Below are 22,114 nucleotides of genomic sequence, written 5' to 3' on the forward strand. Positions count from 1 at the left end.
AAAGCGGCTGTTGTAGACAAGTGGCTGCTATAGACGGGTCTTTAACATGACTTTTCTCTTGGGGGGAATTATGTTTAGTAGCGGTATGCGGCAGGTGGCCGCTATGTACAGGTGGTCGCTATGGCAGGTTTGACTGTAACAGGAGTCACCTTTACTTAGTGTGATATTCCTTGTGACATCTTGGGAAGGTTTATAGCAGTAAAAAAACAAAAACAAACACACATTCCCCCTTCACATACAGACTGGTCCCAACACCAAAATATAGTCACCAAAATATAGTCCCATTTTAGTTAGTAAGATCTCCACCTCAGAGTCAAGAATATAAATATCCTAAAGAGTATTTCAAAAATCATTTATTCATCTATCAAGATACTTCCACAGTAACTTTGGGAGTACCATTTCAGAAAGTGATGTGGAAAGTGTCTATTTATTTGAAGAAGGTCAGTCCCGCAACCATCATGAACTTCTCAATGAAGAGCTCCGAGTCGAGCACGGCTATGTGGGCGGCGCGACCGATGATGGAGTTCGCCGACGTCTGGAGGGTGTGGTGGACGTCGTAGCGCACGACGGAAACGTCCGGGTTGATGACCAGGGGATGTAGGATGTTGTGCAGCATCTCTGTGTAAACGGAACCTGCCACAGGAGAATAGCGGGGAAGAGAAGAGTAATAACCTCCCTCCTTAAAATGATAGGTACCTAAATGTTACAGTTATTACTGCAACAGATTTCAAGTCACTGCAGTAGGAAAAGGTGAGATACATGTATCTGCTATTATAAAATGGTGATATGGATCCTAATGAAATGATTCGCTGATAGCAATCATGTGACCAGTCTTTGAGTTGGCCTAACATGCCCAGCGGGCATAGGTTTTTACCACTGATTGCGTACTAGTGACTGCTCAGAGATAAGCGTGTAACTGTGGCTTACCAGAATCACGTTCAATGACATCACAATGGCATACTTCAGAAATGCGCACTCAGTCAGTTACAAGTGTGTGCTCAATCACCTATTTACTGCAAACAAGATTGTGTTCAGTACCAGTGTGTTTGGAACATTTCTTCAGACATCTTGGCCTTTTCAAAATGAGTTCAACATGTAGCTGATTGGAATCTACCTGTAAAGGTAAATGAAAAATAGTTCTTAAAACTGTTTGTGACCCCGCATCACAAAACCAACAAAAAGTCGCCAGACAAGGGTTTTTAGTTAAGGGAATATCATAAAAGAGCAGACTCTAAGCTTTAAAATGATGTGTAACTCAATTCAAATGGACCCCCCTAACCTATCTAAACACTAGAAAGAAAGCACACACTCTAGAAAAGAGTGAACTGAGAGAAGAGGCTCTAAAGTACAGGGTCTATTCAAGCTCTTAATCTTTACCAAGCCATGCTAGCCATGCAATGAAAGGGACAATACACAGGATGTAAAACATCTGAGCAACAACAATAAAGGGATTATCAGATTAGGCTGAAATTGAGGGTGTTCTATCAAGACATTCTGTCCATGATTAATGCCAAATTTCAAAGCAGTAGAGTTATCCTTTCAAAAGTTATAATTGGACTTGAAAGTGAAGAGTGTGTAAAGGATTTCAAGAAATGAAAAGGGGACTCTGAAACACACCTGATCATTCTATTCTCCCCCCAAAAAGAGTTGTAGAAAAACTGCTGAAAATACACTTTCCCATTCATGTTATGATCCCAAACTAAAGAATAATGAAGAAGGAAAGCTCTTTCAGAAAATATGAAAAATTCAAGATTGACTCGGCTGACCCATTTCACCTTTTTTTGAGTCCTCACGTAAAGTCAAGGGGTGGAACTCTTTGTTCGTTTTGTGATGCACGGTCACATTTGATGAAGCAAATAACGGGCAGGTTTGAGTTCGGGATGTTAGTGGAGATGCTTGTCACTCTTGGGTATTCATAATGTTTTGCAACATGCACTTGGCTGCGCCTCGTGCATGTTACACCACTGTAAATACCCTCAAAAGTGCTGCAACGCCCTCTCACTTGTGCATTATTTGCATATTACGTTAATCATATCTATTCGTTTTTTTTTTTTTTTTTTTTCTAATTTCTGGTATCTATCTTTGCTCTCTCTCTATCCCTGTTCATTAATTCTCCAGTGATCATTCTTCAGAGGATGACAAGGCCTTTTAAAGAATGTGGTTGCAAGCTGTAAGAGAAATCACATATGGGAGTAATGACTTGCCTGGACAGGGTGCTCCATTTGACAATTTTTTTTTTTTTAAATTAATTAATTTATTTTTTGTATGAAGCTCAACAACCGTGGGCAATTCATCAAACATATACACTGTGTGGGCACAAAATGAGTCTGACACATAGCCACAGACACACACAAAGAAAATCTCTCTCACTAGCCTCTCTATGTCGTTCTTTCTCTTTCTCTCTCTATCTCTCTCTCTCTCAAAAAAAGAGAGAGAGTCAGATCCAATACATGCAATATATGCTACTACATCAATACCCACACATTTGACCGGGACGATGCCCTGAGGATGAACTCACCATAGAGTGACCGGTCCTTCAGGGCTGCTCGGCAGAGTTCTATTCGTGCCGAGTGGATGGGAACGTATCGGTCCTGAAGTGACCCTACTAAAACCACATGTTTGAAGTTGGTGAGGCCTGCAAAGAAAGTTAAAGACTGTGTTAATCATCAACAGCTCTTGTAACAGATGTGAGCAATATTCTTTGCTAAAATTGCAATACATTGAATCCATCAAGGTATTTGGTATAAACAAACAAAAACAAGTCACCACCAATGAAAAAAAAATTTCAAAGAAATTACGCAGCAAGAACAGAGATGAAGAATTGGTCCCATACTAAACTTTGCCATATAGCTACATGAAATATGAGACACAATGACTTTTCTAAAACCATCATGGTAGTTCAACAAGGGAACTTTCTGATGTTGCCTTTCACACAGAAATTGGTAAAAATGCATTTTTTCTCTGGTTTTATGCAAATGGACATTCATTAATTCAATCATGCATAATATAATGGCACTATGTGTCTGGCTGATACCATTTGCTGACTATAATTGCTAGTCACCTGGGGCAAACCACAAGGGGTCAGCATCTCGTAAGTTTCAGACATCATTACTTTCCTAAGCTGAAAGGAGATCTATGTTTCGGACACTGTCACTTTTGTGAGCGGTCTTGCAGATGGGCGTTTAGCGGACATCTTAGTTTTGGACATTGCTACTTTCATGAGCGGTCTCACAAACAGGTGTTTAGAGGACATCTAAGTTTCGGACACTGTCACTCTCATGAGTGGTCCGAGAAACAGTCGTGAGCAGGTGCAGCTTTTCGGATGTGAGGGAGACGTGCGAGAAGGAAGAGGGTGTGTTATACTCACCGGGGGCCTTGCTGAGTTTGTAGAGGAATGTTTGTCGGAGGTCAGTGTGGTCCCTCAGTGCCAGCTGGAGGAGAGAGTTGGACTTCTTCCACTTCTGCATCAGCCACATGCCTGGAGTCAAAACAAATTGAGTACACATAATGCAAACCTCAAATATACGCAGCTTGAATTTCCAAGTTCATTTACCCTATCTGCCATAAGATCAAGAGAATCCTTTAAAAATTCATAAAAATTCCCAGATCACTGCAAAAATTTAATCACCTCTTCCTTGTGTCATTATCAAACTTTCCTGCAGGTTTCGTTCAAATTCGGTCACAACTTTTTGAGTTATTTTGCAAACAGATAAAATCAACGCTGATGATTACTGAAAGGGATGAGACTTTTCAATGTTTTTTCATGATTTATTTTTTTGAGATGAGAAACCTCTTATGCAATATGAAAGGGCATATAATAAGAAGAATTTGATGAAAACTGGTTTTGAAATGGCTGAGATATCCAAAATGAAGTGATCCCAATAACAGGTGAGACCAACCTTTTATTAGGATAGCTTTGTTTTACTTTGTTTTTGGATATCTTAGGCATTTCAATACCAATTCTCATCATAAATAATTCAAATTCCTCATAGAATTGTAGGCTCTTTAATATTTCATATAGTGGTTTCTAAGTATTTCGCAAAAAATTTAAAGCAGAATTCCTCATCTCAATCAAAAATATACCACCCCGTTAACCTCCTCCTTCCTAGGCAGATATACATGTAATTATGCTGCATATACAACATGGAATTTGACTGGAGCAGACTGTCTCACCTGTATTCACGATGGTACTGCTGTTGTAGAGCTGACCCAGATGGGGGCCAGACAGGGAGAGAAATGTATGCAGCTTGTCCTGGAATGGCTGCAGCTCCGGCCTGGTCAGGGCTGACCGGATGATGATGTTACCCAGAGAGTGACCGATGAAGCTACGAGGGAAAAAGAAAACTAGACTATAATCGATGGCCAGATTGCGTGTTTGGACTCATATAGTGGCCAATAAGGAAGTGCAGGGAAACCCTTCTATTATGAGCTTGCTTACAATGAGGTACCCCTTTTAATGAGGCAATTCAGCTGTTCTTGATTTTCCATCAGTGTATTTAGCTGGTCTCATTTTTTATTGTGTTTACACCAAGGTATGGGTTATAACAAGGTAAAGTCTACAGTCACAGCAACCAAATTTTAATGGGGGATTTATCTGTGATAGGATGTTTATGGACATGTGACTATACGACCTTTTGTATGGTCCACTCTGATGGACTATGCAATGATAATGAGGTGCCTTAGATAGGGGTACAACCACTGCTGTCAGGGGGACTTGAACTTGGGACCTCACAATTGAGAGTCCCTTCTCTAATCCACTGAGCCATGATGCCTTCAAACATTTCCACAATCTGCATACATGTACATAAAGCCAAAATCAAACTGCAGGCATTCTATACAATTCACTTATTACTTTTATTGACCATTGCTTTGGACATAGTAGAGAGAATGTAAAGGCAATAGACACAGGAGTGGAGAACTTACCTGACTCTGTTGGGTTTGATGCGAAAGACTTCAGTGTAGTACACAATCTCACGGACCAGACGGTCTGTCATCGTCTCAAAGTTAGCAAATGTGTCGCCCTGGATCGGACCAAAAAATATTAGTATGAGACTTGTATTAACAACTCCTTTTCTTCTCTTTGCACTGGAAAGTCTCAAACTTCCTAAGAAAGAAACCCTTATTCTCCATCATGATACGATCTATGATATCCAAACTGACTACAAATGTAAATCCTCCCACTTTCCACTACTGACATCAAACCATGGATTTGATTGGCAAGGACAGAAGAAATGGAAAAATATCTAAGTTTTGTAATTATTCATTATATTTCATTTTATTTCAATCATTTATTGTCCATATTATGGATATTTGTTTTGTCCACAAGCTTAAAAGAAATAAGGCCTTCAGCAGCTCTTTTACAGTGACACATATTACCTATTTGACCATCACCCTTTGAAGACTAGTCCCAAGTATACTCGGGTTATCAAAGGTCAAAGGTGCCTGACCTGGTTGCTCTCCGACATGAGGAAGTCCAGTTTCTCTCCCGGCAGGCCGAGTTCCAGGTACGTCCTTAGTAGCCGGAGGTCGGCCCGGTTACCGTCCAGGCCGTGGACACAGATGACCAGGTGGACCTCGATGCCCTGCTCCTCGTCCTCCGGGTGAGGGGTCAAAGGTGGCACGCTGAAGTAGGGCACCTGGGACGCCCTCTGTGGCAGGTCGCAGTACATGCGGCCGGGATAGTGCAGCTTCTGCTTGAACACGTTTCTGGCATGCACATAGCTGTTGTTCATTGATAACAATTGAAAAGAGGGAGATACAGTAGTGAAATACACACCATTTGGGCAAGATAGGCACATGATCTCAAGAGCTTCAGTAATATTTCTTTCAGCGAAAGGGATGGCAGTGTTTTGGTTGAGATGGGGATCCAGATCTTAATTTTTTGCGAGATAATTTGAAAACACTTACGTGAAATATTACAGCATACAATTCTAAGAGGAATTAAACATTAATTTCTGATTTTCATGAAAATTGGTTTTGAAATGGCTGAGATATCCAAAAAAAAACAAAACAACAACAACCAACCAAAACAAAGTGGTCCTAATAAAAGGTGGGTCCCATCTTTTATTAGGACCCATCAAAATTCTCTAACATACAATCTTATGGGAGACTGCCTGCTTCCAAAGAAAAACATGGAATTGGTAGGTTGGAAGAAGGCCACTTCTCCACAATGAAGATACATGCAATTCCTAAAACCAAACAATACATGCAGTCTGTGGAGGGAGATACATTTCATACACTACAATCAGCTGAAAGGAATGTAATCACTAGTGTGTGGGATTAATGAAGTTTACCACACTTCTTACGCTACAATCAGCTAAAAATGAATGTGATCAATAGTGTGTGGGGTTAATGAAGGCTACATGTACCTCTGTCCGTCGGTTGGTTTGGGGTTGTCCCCCTCCGTGCCGCCGTCTTGGGAGCCCGAACTGGACGCACCGTTGCTCTGGCCTATGGCATTCACGCTGGAGGATGAGGTACTGGTGGATGACTCCAGGGGCAGGACTGGCTTCACCAGGCACGGCTCGGTGAAGGAGTTTGACGGCGACGCCGAGGAATGGATGAAGGAGAAGCAGCCGGCGCAGTTGCCGACCCCGCCCGAGGGCTTGTGCTCGTGTTTCTTGCTCTTCTGGCCCTTTGGCTTCTTGGACTTGGCGCTGGGCTCGATGTCCGTGATGACCGCCGGGGCTTCCACGCTTTCTCGGCTCGGCTGCCTGACTATGAGTTCACCCTCGGAAGTGGCGTCTGCGGGCGGGTTAGTACGGATCACGTCGATATCCAAAGTCAGTTCCGCAGCTCCTTCCATTGATGAGGTGGGTGCGGGCCAAGAGCCAACGTCCTCCTCTAATCGATCTTTAGTTCTGTCATCACTATCATCAGTCCTTTCCTCACCCACACCTCCTATATGCATATTATTTCTGTTAGAATGCACCCCATTTGTGATTGCATTTGTCAATTGCACATTTCCACTCGCGCCTATTGCAGCATTTTCCTCTTCCTCACTGTCAAGCGTCATACCATTCACCGCTAAGTCATCGAACTCCTCATCCTCCTTCTCTGGCGTTTCAATACCATTTTCCATTTCACCATGGCTACGGGACACACCTTGTTCCTCCTGCTGATGCTTGGAGGAGTCAGCATTCTCATTCTCCCTCTGTCGTGCCGCTGCATCAGCCTGTTGCAGGTTTGCCTCCGACATGGTCATCTGCTTCTGGAGGTACTTGGAGAGGCTGTTGAGGATCTGGTCCTCGCTGGGGTCACCGCTCTGCAGGAAGCTCAGACGGACGCTCCTCCGCTGATCGCTGCCGTCCGACAGCCCCGTGTGGTCCAGGAGACTGATGTCAATGTCATCGGCCTCGAGCATGGCAATGCTCTCGCTGGTAAGCGCGTCCAGTGGGCCATCAGGATTCAGGACAGCGTCCAGGAGTGGGTTGCCTTCCTCCTGAACATCACCCGTAATACTGCTTAAACTGGTTCCATTGCTCTGCTCACCCAATTTCCCATTGAGGATGTCCTCTGCGGACATGGCATTCCGTACTGGTCTCACGGAGCACCCGTTCGCCACGTTGTCATAGAGACTGCCCTCAGCCAAGAGATCAAGATCTGCAGCAGCAGATCCCACACTTGGAGACAGGATTGGCATTGATATGGAGTTGGGGACGGCTCCTGACAGCATAGGAGACGTGGCCTTACCGCCCTCCTTCAAGGATGATCGCTTCTGCAGACCAGAACAAGTCCCCTCATTGATCTCGTAACACTTCACATCCCGAGGTATGGCACCTCCGCGTGACGACGGCGAGCCAAGAGTCTTGCGCAAGAACTCGGGCTTTATGTGTCTGATGGATTTCACCATCCCTCTCTTGGCTTTACTCTTCACTGTTGGACTCTTCTCTCCACCTCTGCCATCGGCCACTAAATCTCTGTGAGTCCTTCTCTCCACAAACGGAGATCTACTCTTGATGCTCTTGAAAGGAGACGAGGGCTTGGTTAGATTCTTGAGGCTCAGTGTCACCTCCTCCAAGTTTAGCTTCCGTCCTGGGGACAAAAAGTACAAATGATTTGTGTCTGAACTTTTTAAAGGGACTGTACAGTACTGGTTGAGGTGGGGATTGATGTTTTGAGCATTCCTAAGTGAGATAATGAGAAACCTCTTATGAAATATGAAAGAGCACGTAATTTTAAGAAGGATTCAACGTTTATTTGATGAAAATTGGTTTTCAAATGGCTGAGATATCCAAAAAAGTGATAATAATAAAAGGCGACAGGCCACGCCTTTTATTAGGATCTCTTTGTTTCACCTTACTTTTGGATATCTCAGCCATTTCAAAACCGATTTTCATCAAATAAACTTTTGATACCCCTTAGAATTGCATGCTCTTTGACATCTCATAGAGTGGTTTCTGAATATCTCGCAAAACGTTAAAAGCTAAATCCTCGACTCGACCAGAACTGTACACACCCTTTAAGCTCCCAATATTAATGAAACACACGGTACACAAACTCTCCAGTATCCCCCATTCCATCATTTATAAAACTGTACTTTACAGCTTGCTATTTTTCATGAAAATAAACGGAATATTCATGAACACTGGTACTGTTTGAGATTTTTCATTGTATTTTGCTAAACTATGAGACAGTCAAAACAAGTTTGGATTCCGTAGGTTACATTTGACAAATTTGGACACTTAGGCTGGCTGAAATAAGCACTAACTTTCACAAGGAACTACTTCTGTCAAGTACAACATTCCTATGAATGGAATCCCACACAAGTGAAATCATCTTTGAGAGAGACACTGACATCAAGACGTCCATTGAAATATAAATTGTCCTGATAAGAAAGAAAAATCTGATATTTCTTGGTCCTCAAGGGAAGTGGTGATTTAGTTTACCAGGACTCTTTGTGACCTCTGCCAGATAGCGATCTTCAAAGACCACCGGCACCGAGTTGGCATCACCATCCAGCTCAGAACACTCGATGGCCAGCGGGGGTAGGGTGGAACCGTACGCCGACCCACGCAGGGTCTGGACGATGGACGGATAGCCTGAGCAGCTGAGCTCAGAGAAGGCCAGGCAGTCAGACTTGGGGTGGTCCAGGGTGAAGAACGACTCAGAGAATCTCTGGACCTGCACCAAAAATAATGGATGGGACTATGGTGAGAGAATGGGAAAAACGATGACAAATGAACTACATGGGCCTGTTGCGAAACACATTTAACTTGAGAAAAACTCAGGTAGGAACTGAGAACTCAAGTTAGTATGATGCTGCTTTTGACTTTAGCACGGGAAAAAATGTGAGTTTTTCTCTGGTAAAAAGTTCTATGCAACAGGTTGCAGAACTAAACTATTTTCTCACAGTTTCTATCAATATGTTTCTTCTCAGTGCACTCATCAACAATTGCTCAGGTGCTATCCTCTGTGTTCTAAAGCCCACAAGCAAATTGCTTCAGGTTCTCTTTTGTTCCCAATTCAATTCACCACATCAATAACAATGTCATAGGATAACTAGTTTTCTCCTTCCAAGAGTGACCTTCCTCAGTCGATCTACACAAACATACCATACCATGCACGGCTTTACATGCAATTGTCTCATTTGGTTTCCGAGTTCCCTCTCTTGAATGTCCTGTATTACATGCCCTATTCTTTTCTAGTTTCCTACTTCCTAATTTATTTGTGATTCTAGCTTCTCATACTGACTGCAACTTAGTGTTCAAGAAGTTGGCAATTCTTTCTTATTTTTATTTAACTTTTAATGTATGAAACATGTATCTTTGTAATACATGCACACTATCTCTTCTTTCGTAAACCTCTGAGTCCTTATTTGAAATGTTCTTGCATGAAATTTATCATGAATAATCATCATTACCATTTTTTTTTTTTTTTTTTTAGCCAGCGGAAGCTAATTTTCTATGTAGTTCTTAACATGGACGCATTAAGGTAATATATGAATGATATGAACCATTTATAATGGGTCGACTCTCTCTAACCTTCTAGTCCTTGAATCCAGGTTTCTGTGGTTTAGTGCTGCATGCATTTTTATCACGATCATTTCTGTTCATTATTGATATTTTATGCCACAAAATGTAGCCTCTACTTCATTTGAGTCCTATTTTGCTCATGTACTACTTTATTTCAGAAATATCAAAAGCCACTAAATCTCTACTTTCATATTAAAGAGATCCCCTCCTTTGGCAACACCTTTTGGTTGATCAAAGTTTCCATTCTAAATTGCCACTTCTCTTTTCAAAGTTTGGCAGACTCAAAGCATTAGTCAAGTTCCACATAACCTTTCGGTTACTCCATGTCATGAAATGTTGGCTGTGTCTACCCCCAGTAGAAATATTTTTGACATGTGGGAACAAATCCAAGTTCACAACTCTATGAGGACAAGATGATAATTCTGCAGCAAAATTACTCCTGGGGATCTACGGGTTAAATGAAGTCATTCTGTAGCAGGAAGTCCATTGTCAATCTGCCTTCTACCACGGATTAGCGGACCACTGGGAGCGCTAGGGGGACTGTTGTGGTTTAGCGTCTCCAGCACTAATCCCTGTTTGCGGTTGCCATGGCGACACACAGGAACAAAGGGATGACATGATGGCTGTAGGTAAATCTCTCTATCTCTCATTATCCCTCTCACTTTCTAGACGAGAATTACAATGTAGGTGTGTATTTCTCCTCGATGTGTGAATGTATACACGTACACACACAATTGTGAATGTGTGAATGTATACACATACACACACAATTGAATTCTTCCTTTCTAGTAAACTCTCTCTCTCTCTTCCTTTTTTTTCCCCCTCTCTCTCTTTTGTTCTACAATCACTTGGTTTCACTCTCAATGACGTACAACAAAAACCAGCCCATCAGACAGTCTCACACCAAATCTGCTTATAAATGTGTCTGAACTACTGTGCAGGACAAACTAGCATGAAGTGTGGAGAAGTTATAGGGAATTCACAGTACTTTTCATCCTTCTTTTCCAATAATCATTGTCACTGGGAAATCTAACAGGGGTTTTGTCCATCATGTTTTCATTAAAGAACTTCTCATTTGTGCAAATAAGTTCCCAAAGTTTGCTCAGAGAACTACACTTTCCTTCTTTTTTTGTGTGTGTCATATGAAAAAACAGTAAGCCTGCATATATATCATATAAAGCAATGTCAACATCTATGTTTGAAACACTTTTACTTAAATGACATTTCATGTATTAGAAAAGGACAGCTCTGTTAGCAAAGGAGAGTTTCACTGAAGAGTTCTATCAAGATGGCAAGGTTATTGAATGATTGACATTTAGGTGGTCTACAGTCTTTTTCAGTACTTGGCTTACTATTGCAGATATCTCAGTTTCATCATCATTATCATTTTTCAGACTTTCATCCATAATTACTCTTTCCCAGGGCTAATTCTTCTCGATGTTCACACAATCACATGATATCCCATGAATAGATCATGACATTCACAAAGAAATCCAGATAATCATCCTTAACAACCAAAATCTCTGCTTCCAGTCTGAGCAGTCCATGCACTGTGGAACCTGTGAGTAATGGCCCCCTGTCAATAAAGGTCACTTAACAAGATATACATACTGTATGTACACACACACACATATAGAGTATCTTTCCATTACACTACAGAACTCAAGAAGTGGAGAAATTTATATGCCAAGATTGCTTTTTTGGAGAAATTTATATGCCAAGAATGCTACTTTACAGGACAATATCAATGTCCAACATCCAACTTTTTACTAGGCACCCATTAATTTCTACACTTGAGTAAAGAGGGGGATTGTACATTATCACATTTAAAGTGATTTGCTCATGAACGAATGTATCATTGTGAGGTCAGAACCCCCGACTCCTTACTCAAAGCACACTACAGAATCAACAGGGCCTCATGACAGGATATCTAATCTCCAATACATCACTTTTCTTCTTTTCTAACTAGAAGGAAAAGTGGGAGTGGGGGAGCAAGGTTTACGAGAAACCAGGCCAACTTGCTGCTCACCCTTGCTTGGTGGTACTTGTCGCGGAGGTGCGTCCTCACCCTCTCCTGGCCCACGATGACCTCCATGTACTGGGTCCAGACCAGACAGATCTCCCCGGAGAGCTGGGCGAGGGAAGTGTTCACTGCCTCCACGATTTCCTCCTCACTGTTCAGGTTCTGTCCCCCCGTTCAGACCCAGACACATAAACATTACACATGAACGACGAGACCCCTTTCACATCGTTATCCAAAAAAAATACAACACAGTTTAAAGGTTCCTCATCATGAAAATATGTTATTTACGCATAGGTCACAGAAAGGAAGCTACAATACAGGTTACAATGTAGCCTAAAAGTTAGTCTGTCAAGTTAAAATTGCCCATTTTTGACCGCTCTCTTTTCCCAAATAAACAAAATTTGTCTGACAGCCACTGGAATACATAATTTCACTCTGAACAGGACATTGTTCATGTGGCTCAAAACTTGATCCATTTCCATTGTATGCTATCTGTCACACTAAGCACAGTCATAATGACATTTGGAGGTATACACAACGTTTTTGAACATAGCACCTATTTCATCAAAGCAAGCTTCTACACTTATTTATGATTACGGAAGCTTTCACTTTCATACTTACCAAAAATTTAGCATATGAAAAAACACTTAGATCATGAGACAGGTATCCAGGCAGCATTACACATCCCCTGTGTAAAGACTGCATCAGCGTCACAGAGGGAGTGCAATAGAATACTGTCATATTTTACACTAAAATATCCATTAACTACTTGTATAAAGGTGGAAATTTTCGGAAGGAATTTTCTGAACTCAGAACTGAACTCAGTCGGATAAAATGAGTTTCACATGGTTTTAATTCCATAATAAATTCCCAATCTTATTTTTGCAATAGTTTCATGTTGCACAAAATGTGTGACAATCTCCCCGCTGCAACCATTTATACTTTTACAGTAGTTTCATGCAAGCTTCATTGCTTACAAACCTTTGCAGCATTTAAAATGTGACCATAGGTCATTTCCAACTCTATAATGACCTTTGGGAAATTACCTTTGACCGAATGACCTCTGTCAGAGTGGCAGTGCAACAAACTTTCTCCCATGGTTATTTCTGCTTTCTTTCTTTTTAAATTTTCACATATTATTTCCCCACCACATACAACAACTACAACAATCAAGTGGTATTTGAAAAGAGCACTGAACTGGAACTTACTCTTATGACCTCACACATGACCTCTAACCTCTCCTTGTCATTGAAGGGCTCTGAAACAAAACATGAAATCGTATATCAGTATAAAGCAAAGGTAGAACAAATACTGCCCATGCTATAAGATTTCAACAAAACCTGAAATACACAGAAGAAAAACCTGATTTCTTATTTTAAACCATCGTCCCATCTGAAGAATGGAGTTTACTGGCCCAAGATGTCCAGCACTAAAGCTCTGATGTAAAATGCATACACAATGTATGAACAAGACAGGTTACTAATCTCATTTCTTTTTTCCAACAATCTGAGAAGACCGAAGACACTTTGGTTTTGACAACAGATCTGTATCATATTAAATCGACTTTGGTCAACAGGTTGACACTGAAAAATGGCTATGGTCTGACATGAGTGCAAGGAAAGAAACACTGGCATGTCTCACTATATGCCAAAAAAATTAATTTATAATAAATAATGATAGTCTTGTTCGCAAGGGCTGGAGCCATGAAGCTGCCCCCCCCCCCCCCCCGAAAAAAAAAAACAACAAAAACACAAAAAAACAAAAAACAAACAAACTAAAAAAAACTGACAATGAAATTCCTCAATACTAACCCTCAGAAAGACACCTTAAAAGCTTGGCACTGAAGAAGACTGGATGAAAAAGAAAAGTACGGTAAAGAGAGAGATACGAAGGTTGAAGAAGATCAAGGACATGAGGAAGAAGATGAGGAGGAATATGATGAGGACTGAAGGAAGAGACGGACAAATATGAGAAGGTGACAACAGGAAACAAGAAGATAAAGACAAAGATAGTGGGGGAAAAGAAAGCTTTAGAAAAGGCAGAGGAGGAGGAGGAGATTAAAAATACAACAACTTGGAGGTAGATGACAGGGAGAGGGGGTATGGTAAAGGAGGAAGAAGGGAGAAGGAAGGAAGGGGAAGAGGAGAAACTGGATGGGGGAGGAGAACATGAAAAAAAAAAGACTTGGAGGTGGAGGACAAGGACGAGGAGTAAAAGGAAGACTTGTGAGCGGCATAGGTAGAGGAAGAAGAGGAAAAAGAGATGAGGGAAGAGAACACATTGGTTAACCCATTGAGGACAAGCTGATTTTACTATAACAAGTATTTCCTATTGACACCTGCCCGAGTTTACTCGGGAATAGTCTTCAACGGGTTAAGATGAGAAAGGCAGGAACACGAAAGGTCCTTGATGCTAAACTCACCCATACAGAATTGTTGATTCGGTGGCAGTAGTGCGATGAACTCATTGAAGCTGTGACAGAGGCCTGTCCGAAGCCGCAGCAACGTTGTGCAGATGCTGCGGTATATGTGGTAGGCATGGGCAAGTATGCTGGCTGCCACAGTATACTTTTCGACCTGGGCATAAGGAGAGAAAAGACTTGCAAGTCTGTTCCTGCTTCAAAGTATGAATAGGGTGCATGCAGCACTTCTTTTGGGGTGAATTTTGCACATTGACTGTTCTTCGCAAAATGAACAACTTGCAAAGATATGGCCTAAAGTTTTGTTGTTGAATTGCACTGGGGCTTCTCCATGCAAGGGTTGGAAAGTTGTTGAAATAAAATACATGTTTGTTGCATCATTGAACAGTCATCTCTGGGTTTCTGTATGGTTGGCTTAGTGGGTTTGAATGGGGACAAGTGAAAAAAGGTGGCTCTAAAACTATTTGCTTGCTTAATACGGGAAAACATTTTTTTTTTTTCACTGTTCCAAAATGCTTGCCTGGTTTTGATTTCCACTTGCCCTGGGCAATCAGGCAAGCACGTAGTAGGTAGTATCTTGCTTATACAGAGGATACAGTATGATAGGCATTGTTGACTTTAACACTGCCTGAAACAAGCTGGTGGGCATGCAGAAAATAAATGAGAATTTCAGAATCTTGTGAGGAAAGCATCAATTATACCAGTCCATCTACAGACTACTGGTATAAGACAAGAACAGGTGGCTAAATAACCATGTGATAATTTTCCCTGGTGATAACAATGCAAATATTTGTACAAGGATCAGTGTGTGCAGGTACTTGTGTGTGATCCAAAGCCTGCAAACTGAAGGTAGGTTCACACGCTGTTCCTTAACTTTAAGTTTAGGTCGAAAACTTAACTCTCAATGATTAGCTTGTAGTTTAGCGCCATGTGGACACACTCATGAGTTAGCAATCTTAACGTTCAGTCAATGATTACAACCACGAGACACCTTACGGTTTATGCTCTATCTGCGAGCCACAGGGGGTCCCCATTTGTAGTTTCGTTCCATGTGGACACAATAATCAACAAACTTGTGAGTGAGTGCGCCCCTCCCTTCTCGTTCGCTTCCGGGTCAACCTCCAGATGTGCTTTTTTTTTTTTTGTATGGGCATAAGGTCATAGCGAAGACTCTGCACTTATGGTATAATCATTGAGCGGGATTCGCTCGTAAGTTGTATCTTAAAATTAGGTGTGCATGTGGACCCACGTTATGAATTCACAAGTGGAGTTAATCATTGACAGTTAAGTTTTCGACCTAAACTTCAAGTTTGGCAACTGCGTGTGAACGTAACTTGAGACTCACATTGGCGCTGACAGGTGGACGAGTCTGGTTTCCGAACAGCACACATTCCAGGGTTGGGATGGGGGCCTGGCGGGCTGGAGAGTTGCTCCCTGAAATTTTGTTTAACCATCCAGCTTTGGGTGCTCTTGGTACACTGCATGAAAAATTAAAAAATAGCATCTTGGATCTTTTTAACAAGATCTTTTCAAACTGAATGTGATAAACAGCAAGATAGATGGCTAGATAGATGAGAGATAAATAGGGAAACAAATTCTGAGAGAAAGAAGAAAGAGAGCTCAATTAGAATGTCTTCAGTTTGACAGATAGACGGACAAGTACATGTAAGTTTATAGATGGATGAAATAAGAGACATATATAAAGTAAATTGGCACACAGGAGAAGACAAATAGATGTAAATGATAGATACAACAGATAGATAAAAAATACATAGATGCTGAACTCTACAATGATACACGGTTGTAATTACGTGTAAGTTGTTTTGGTCAACATCACAATGTCACTGAATATGGCTACGTAAGATACCATTCTGTAATTACATGTAGAGCAGTATTAATTAGCAAAGTGTCCCATATTGCTTCTACTATGTAATGAGTTACAGGCATTACAGACAAAACAAAGACAAGCAAAAAAAAAAATACACAAAGACTGGCTTTGAGCATCACCTAAATGTGGCTTGATGTAGACTTGTGATGGTGCCATGTATCGTCATGGAAACAGCGGAGAGGTGGAAGTAGTCGAAGAGGACTGGGATGTGGCTGTGGAGACCGGTGGGCAGGCTCAGATGCAGCTGCAGTGTCCGGCTACTGACAAGTTCCAAGGCTGCGGGAACCACGGGCCTAGGCAATGAAGAAATGATCATTTCAGACTTCTTGCCTTTTTCAAGAACTTACATATTATGTGTTTACAAAAAACACATACTACAATGTATGTGTTTACAGAAAACACAATTAACAGCTATTTGGAACAGATTATAGCTTTAACACGTACAGGACACATAATTTCATCACCATTTAACATACTTGGATTTAACCTTTATTTATACATTGTATATATATTTTTTTTTTGGGGGGGGTACTGAGAAAATGGACAACAGCGGGATACACCTGCTATATAAGAATCAACTGAAAATGCCCTTGGTCAAAGAATGGTCTGCAGACACTTCCTATTATTGTATTGCATATGAATTCCAATAGAGTATGGAAAAAAAACTTCTAAAGCTGCCTACTGTATTAACACTGCACATCCAGAGTAAGTAAATCATGGCATTAATTGTAAATTGGGCATTTGGTTTGGCACAACTGTAGATTTCTTGCATTTTGGTTGACAGTCAGAAGTGAAAACAGTTAACTACACATGTGCATTAGGGTGTACCTTGCCTACAAATCCATGTTAACACATGTCTGCATGTAATTGTACAGTGAATACACTAAGGTCTTGACATACATGTATAAATGCGTGAGGGTGTGGTGTAAGTGTGTGTGGGGGAGTATTATTGTCTCATTTGAAAGACATTTCTTGCAGACCCATTCTCTGGCAAATCTAGTCAGTATCTTGCACGAACCGATTTTCTTTATTCATAGCACCAATCCACAACACGGTATCCATACAAACACTTTGTTCAGTGACTCTACTCACGGCTGTTCGCTGGTCCCATAGTGGAGTTCTATGCCCAGCTGTATGTTGGCATTTCTTATGCAGTCCTCAATCTGAAACATCCAAAAGATGGCCAAAGGTAAAGAGAATACAAATCGAGAACTACATGTACAACTGTATAAACCAGCACTATGTATCAGAGAGCATCTTCTAAGACACTATTAGTAAACATTTCTGCTTCATCATACTATTCATTTCCATTCTTATTCCATCACTCTGTATGTACAAACCAATCTGGTTACACATCTTCTTTCAACAATTTAAGGGCAAGTCCAAGCTATTTTGCATCAGTAACGCGTGGGACATCACAAGAAGATTTAGCCCTATATTGCACTGTTAAGATTGAAACTTCATATGTTGGGTTGCTTTTGATAGCTAGTAGGTATCTTCATTCAAAACAATAGAAATAATGAGAATCACGCGTTCAGTATTTAATTTATGCAAATTTATTCTCCAGTAACGCATGGGACCACAAAAATTGTCCTTTTTTTCTTCTTTTACTTTTATCTCAATTATTGTGAAAATACTTGGTATACTATAAAATCATTACAAACATCTTTTCGTACAACAATTACTGTACCTGAAACAAAACATTTCAGAAAAAATCATGAAACTGTTTTCTCTCAAGGTCAATTATAGAAAGATAGGTATAGTAACGCGTGGGACAAGTAACGCGTGGGACATTTTTGTCACTATGAATATTGTGATGTGAATTGCACATTTGCTCAGAGAAACTTTAATATGGGGTACTAATTATCTAAATAGATGTATTTCTAATAAATTCTTGCAAATTCAAATGATTTAGACCCACCAAAACAATAGATATAATAAAAAATATGAAATGCCCGTGTTATCCTTTATTTTTTAACATTTGACTTTGAATGTGACCTTGAAAATAGCATGTAATGATCTTTTGTGAATTATTTATCCAAAGTGGAGTTTTTCACCAAATTTCAAGTCAGAATTCAGAAAATTACAAAAAATCCCTCAATAATGTACACATTTCCCATAGAAGACTAAGATTTAGTACACTTCCATTGACTTGTACACAAATCGTCCCACGCGTTACTAAATCTAATTGAAAATTGCAAGTATGAGATTTATCAGACTAACTTTTTATCTCTTGGATATGATTAGGTCCATTGTGAATTTGGTCTTTTGAAAGTTTCAGGTCAATTAAATCATTAACTTTTATGCAAATGAGAAATAATGACCTAAAAAAGTAACGCGTGGGACATGCTAATTTTGGCCCATCCCTCATTTGCATATTTAATCAGTTGAGAAACTGAAAATCACAGTCATGATAACTTGTTAGTCAGACTTAAGGTCACCATACTTATTTTCGTAAAAACTTGTAAAAATTAAAAGATATATTTTAAAATGCAGAATTTTTGAATGTCCCACGCGTTACTCTAAATTTTAATTTATGCAGATTAATTAATTTATTGCTGGTTATGCGGAAGGATTTTTACTTTTTCTTCTTGAAATTCATGTATTTTAACTTCTTAGCTTTAAAATGATACCAAGTTTATGTAGATTGACCCATTTTGAATTTTCAGTCTTGTGTGATCAAATAGCTTGGACTTGCCCTTCAACAATCAGTAAAATTGCATTACAGATATTACAGATGCAGATATCTTAGCAGACACAATTATAAATACAATATTTTATGGGTTCATCAGTCATTGGATACGTATGCTTTTATGGAAGGAGATTTATGAGCCCCTTGGTAGCATTTCATATTCTTTGGACTGATTAATTTTTTCTATATGTTCCCTGCCATGCCTAGAATTATCTACTATTAAAACCAGAAATATTATCAGTATGAAATTTGTGAGAATTGGAGCTAATGTTTTTTTTTTCTTCTTCTTCTTTTGTTTTTTTTTTTTTTTCCAGCATGAAATTCTAGCAAGTTGACACTGGCATTCAATACATAGGTGTACACGCAAGAACTTTTGTGTGCATTTTAATTTCGCGAATCTTGGCTTCTCGCGAAATTCATGAAAATTTCATGTTCTATGCTCAGCCAATACTTGGGTATGGCTACAACGGCAGCATCAAGGTTTTTATGATTTATTTCACTACTTAGTCTGAACCAAAACCCATTACTGTATACGCTAAATATTGCGTGAGGTTTTTATTTTTGCAAATTTTGCAAGTCGGGTGCTATTTGCTAAATTAAAGACACGTGAAAATATCAACTCTGATCCCGATGTGAATGTTACATACGCGTGTACATCATTCTTTGTTCAGTACAGGACTCCACGATTGCGAATTTAACCACTTGCGAAATCGTCGGGAATTCCTGATTCGCGAAAAGTTAGACTCGCAAAATATATGGCGTATACAGTAAATTGGGACATATAGTGGTTGAAATGCTTCCAATGTCCCTCAGTAATGTCTGAAAACATGATAACTAAAAATCCAGAGGAATAATTACAGTGATTTCCTTTCCTTGCAATAAATGTTCTTTTCTAACCAATCCCTGATAGACTCTGCCGATTACCAGTAATTTGTGGGACTACACAACAGACAGGGTGACGTTGTGCTGGCGGTCATATCAAGTGCCATCAGGCTTCAGTGCCAGTGTGGAGAGTTGCCTTCCCCACATCCCATGGTTTGCACTGTTTCAGCAGGAGCCTTACTTAAATGGGAGGGAAAAAAAAAGTTTGCTCCGTAACCCCTCCAAATCAAGCTGGGGGCCACCATATCCCAGTACCAGAAATGGAGAAAATGAGCAATGGTGAAGATCGAATAAATTGGGGGTGGGGCCACAGATGGGACATTGAGGACCACAGCCAATCAAGATCAAGGCAATGAGCTTTGGATGATGAGCATGTACTAGTCTGTGAATACAGACCCACAATCTCATACTCTATACCAAATCACTGCAAAGAAAAATTGACTGATGGATGAAAGTACCCACAACATCAACTGCCCCATCACAACAGATCCCCAGCGAGGTGCAAATCACGAACGGGGACAACCAAGACTTGTTCTCAGCTGGTGGAAATGATCACTCTGCTCACATCATGCAGGGAAAGCCTGAATGAAGACTAAACCTTTGAGTTACACAACTCTCCCTACTGGAGCAAAGGCTGCTATGGCTGTAAGCATATAATAAAGAAAACATGAGTCATATCCTCACACACACCCATCACCCAGGAGTACATTTGGCCTCCAGCCGTTGATGGTAATTACTCTCTTGTTGTTGTTATATTTCTCTCTTTCCTATCTTCAACACTGGCTTCATCTTTCATCAATACGAGAAGAAGCAGAGAATGATGTGTTCTCATCACAAATTGCACCTCCGACCGAAAAGCATTTAATGGTAATTAAACTTGCCCGTACACAGGCCATGTCAAGCCGAGCTTTACCATCGGACGTTGCATGATGCCAGTGCTGTGAAAAGTGGATGGTGACGGAGACCCTGGCATAAATTATAATTTGACTGATTTACCTTTGGGAATGACTGGATTAAAGATTGATCATGCTGAATCAATCTATGCCCTTGTTTAAGAACATGGGCACCTGGACATAATAAAAATTGTTTTATTTCAATTTGTAGCACAAATTACCATGAAACCTCTCCCTGCCTGAAAACAAATGGAATAGAGAATGATTAAAGAAACTAACCCCCAAGAGGGACACAACTGACCAAGCTTTTCTTTAATAGAAATACTGATCTTTACAAAAAAAAAATGAGTGAGTTTTCATGTGGGACTCAAGTTGCTCAAGATTGGGATGCACTGCTGCACATGATCTAGTAATTCATCACAACGTGCGAGACGCATCATTCTTCTTTGCAACTTCTGAAGGTCGTTGCTGTGTTTACCACAGATGCCCAGGATTCCAAACGGACACAGTACAAAAGAAAAAAGCACGAGTCTGAGGTAAATGTCACGCTAGACGTCCTAATACAAGCCTGAGGTAAGCGGTCACCTACAGACAAGGGAACTCATACTGTCGTGGGGTAAACACGGCTCACAGATACAGTGACCTGTGTTGTCCATTGCACTAGTATGCATTTGTACACATGTGCACTAAAACTGCCCACCTCTATCAAGGAGACACGCATGGCCACTGATTTCCATAGAAAAGCATTGCCATACATTCTGACTTCATGCTAGATAACCAAGAACTATAGAAGGGGGTCGCTCTTAACCCCCGCTGGGTTACCCCAGTTCTACCACTCGTTTACATCTGGCATGCCCTCCAGAGGTTCTCTGGGTAAAGGGGACTCAAAACAGGGTTCAAGAGACCTACTTGCTTCTTTCCAAGGAAGAAAGTATTTTTTTTTTTTTTTTTGTCTCTTTAGGACAGGGGAAAACATACAGCACCTCCCCCTCTATACAGGCCAGCACCGCCCAACAGAATTCACCCACATACCTTGGTGCTGTCGACTAGGAGGGACACCTTGAAGAGAATGAGGTCGTCAAGCTGCACCTCCTCCTTCTTGTACAGGATCTGGAAGGTGGTGGAGACGGCCGTGTTGTCCTGGGCGATGCAGGGCGGGGCCACCAGCTCCACGGCTAAGATGGGAGGAGGAGGAGGTGGAGGAAGAGGGGTACAAAAAGTGACATGAATTTATAAACTTTGTGGTGGACACTGGCACATGATCCTGACATAGAAAAATTTCACACAGCCTCCAATTGTGCTGTGTGCACATATCACGATTATTGTGCAGTTATAACTTACAA

The 22,114-nt window shown here is 40.8% G+C and overlaps 1 protein-coding gene across 1 annotated transcript in view; it reads right to left on the reverse strand.

Annotated features, from left to right (window-relative positions):
• Nucleotides 1–427: 427 nt before the first annotated feature.
• LOC140234045 (protein FAM135A-like) overlaps nt 428–22,114 on the reverse strand; it is a 46,094-nt gene continuing 24,407 nt past the window's right edge. Inside the window, exons 3-17 of the mRNA XM_072314127.1 lie at nt 21,804–21,946; nt 17,397–17,467; nt 16,424–16,597; nt 15,762–15,894; nt 14,420–14,573; nt 13,206–13,255; nt 12,004–12,159; nt 8,889–9,123; nt 6,369–8,034; nt 5,448–5,721; nt 4,924–5,021; nt 4,174–4,325; nt 3,368–3,478; nt 2,519–2,635; nt 428–633 (exon numbers count right to left, since the gene is read on the reverse strand). Of these exons, the coding sequence (XP_072170228.1) occupies nt 428–633; nt 2,519–2,635; nt 3,368–3,478; nt 4,174–4,325; nt 4,924–5,021; nt 5,448–5,721; nt 6,369–8,034; nt 8,889–9,123; nt 12,004–12,159; nt 13,206–13,255; nt 14,420–14,573; nt 15,762–15,894; nt 16,424–16,597; nt 17,397–17,467; nt 21,804–21,946 (3,740 nt within the window). The remainder of the gene's footprint in view (nt 634–2,518; nt 2,636–3,367; nt 3,479–4,173; nt 4,326–4,923; nt 5,022–5,447; nt 5,722–6,368; nt 8,035–8,888; nt 9,124–12,003; nt 12,160–13,205; nt 13,256–14,419; nt 14,574–15,761; nt 15,895–16,423; nt 16,598–17,396; nt 17,468–21,803; nt 21,947–22,114) is intronic.

The sequence above is a fragment of the Diadema setosum genome, chromosome 10, assembly GCF_964275005.1.
Source record: "Diadema setosum chromosome 10, eeDiaSeto1, whole genome shotgun sequence".
Lineage (NCBI taxonomy): Eukaryota > Metazoa > Echinodermata > Echinoidea > Diadematoida > Diadematidae > Diadema > Diadema setosum.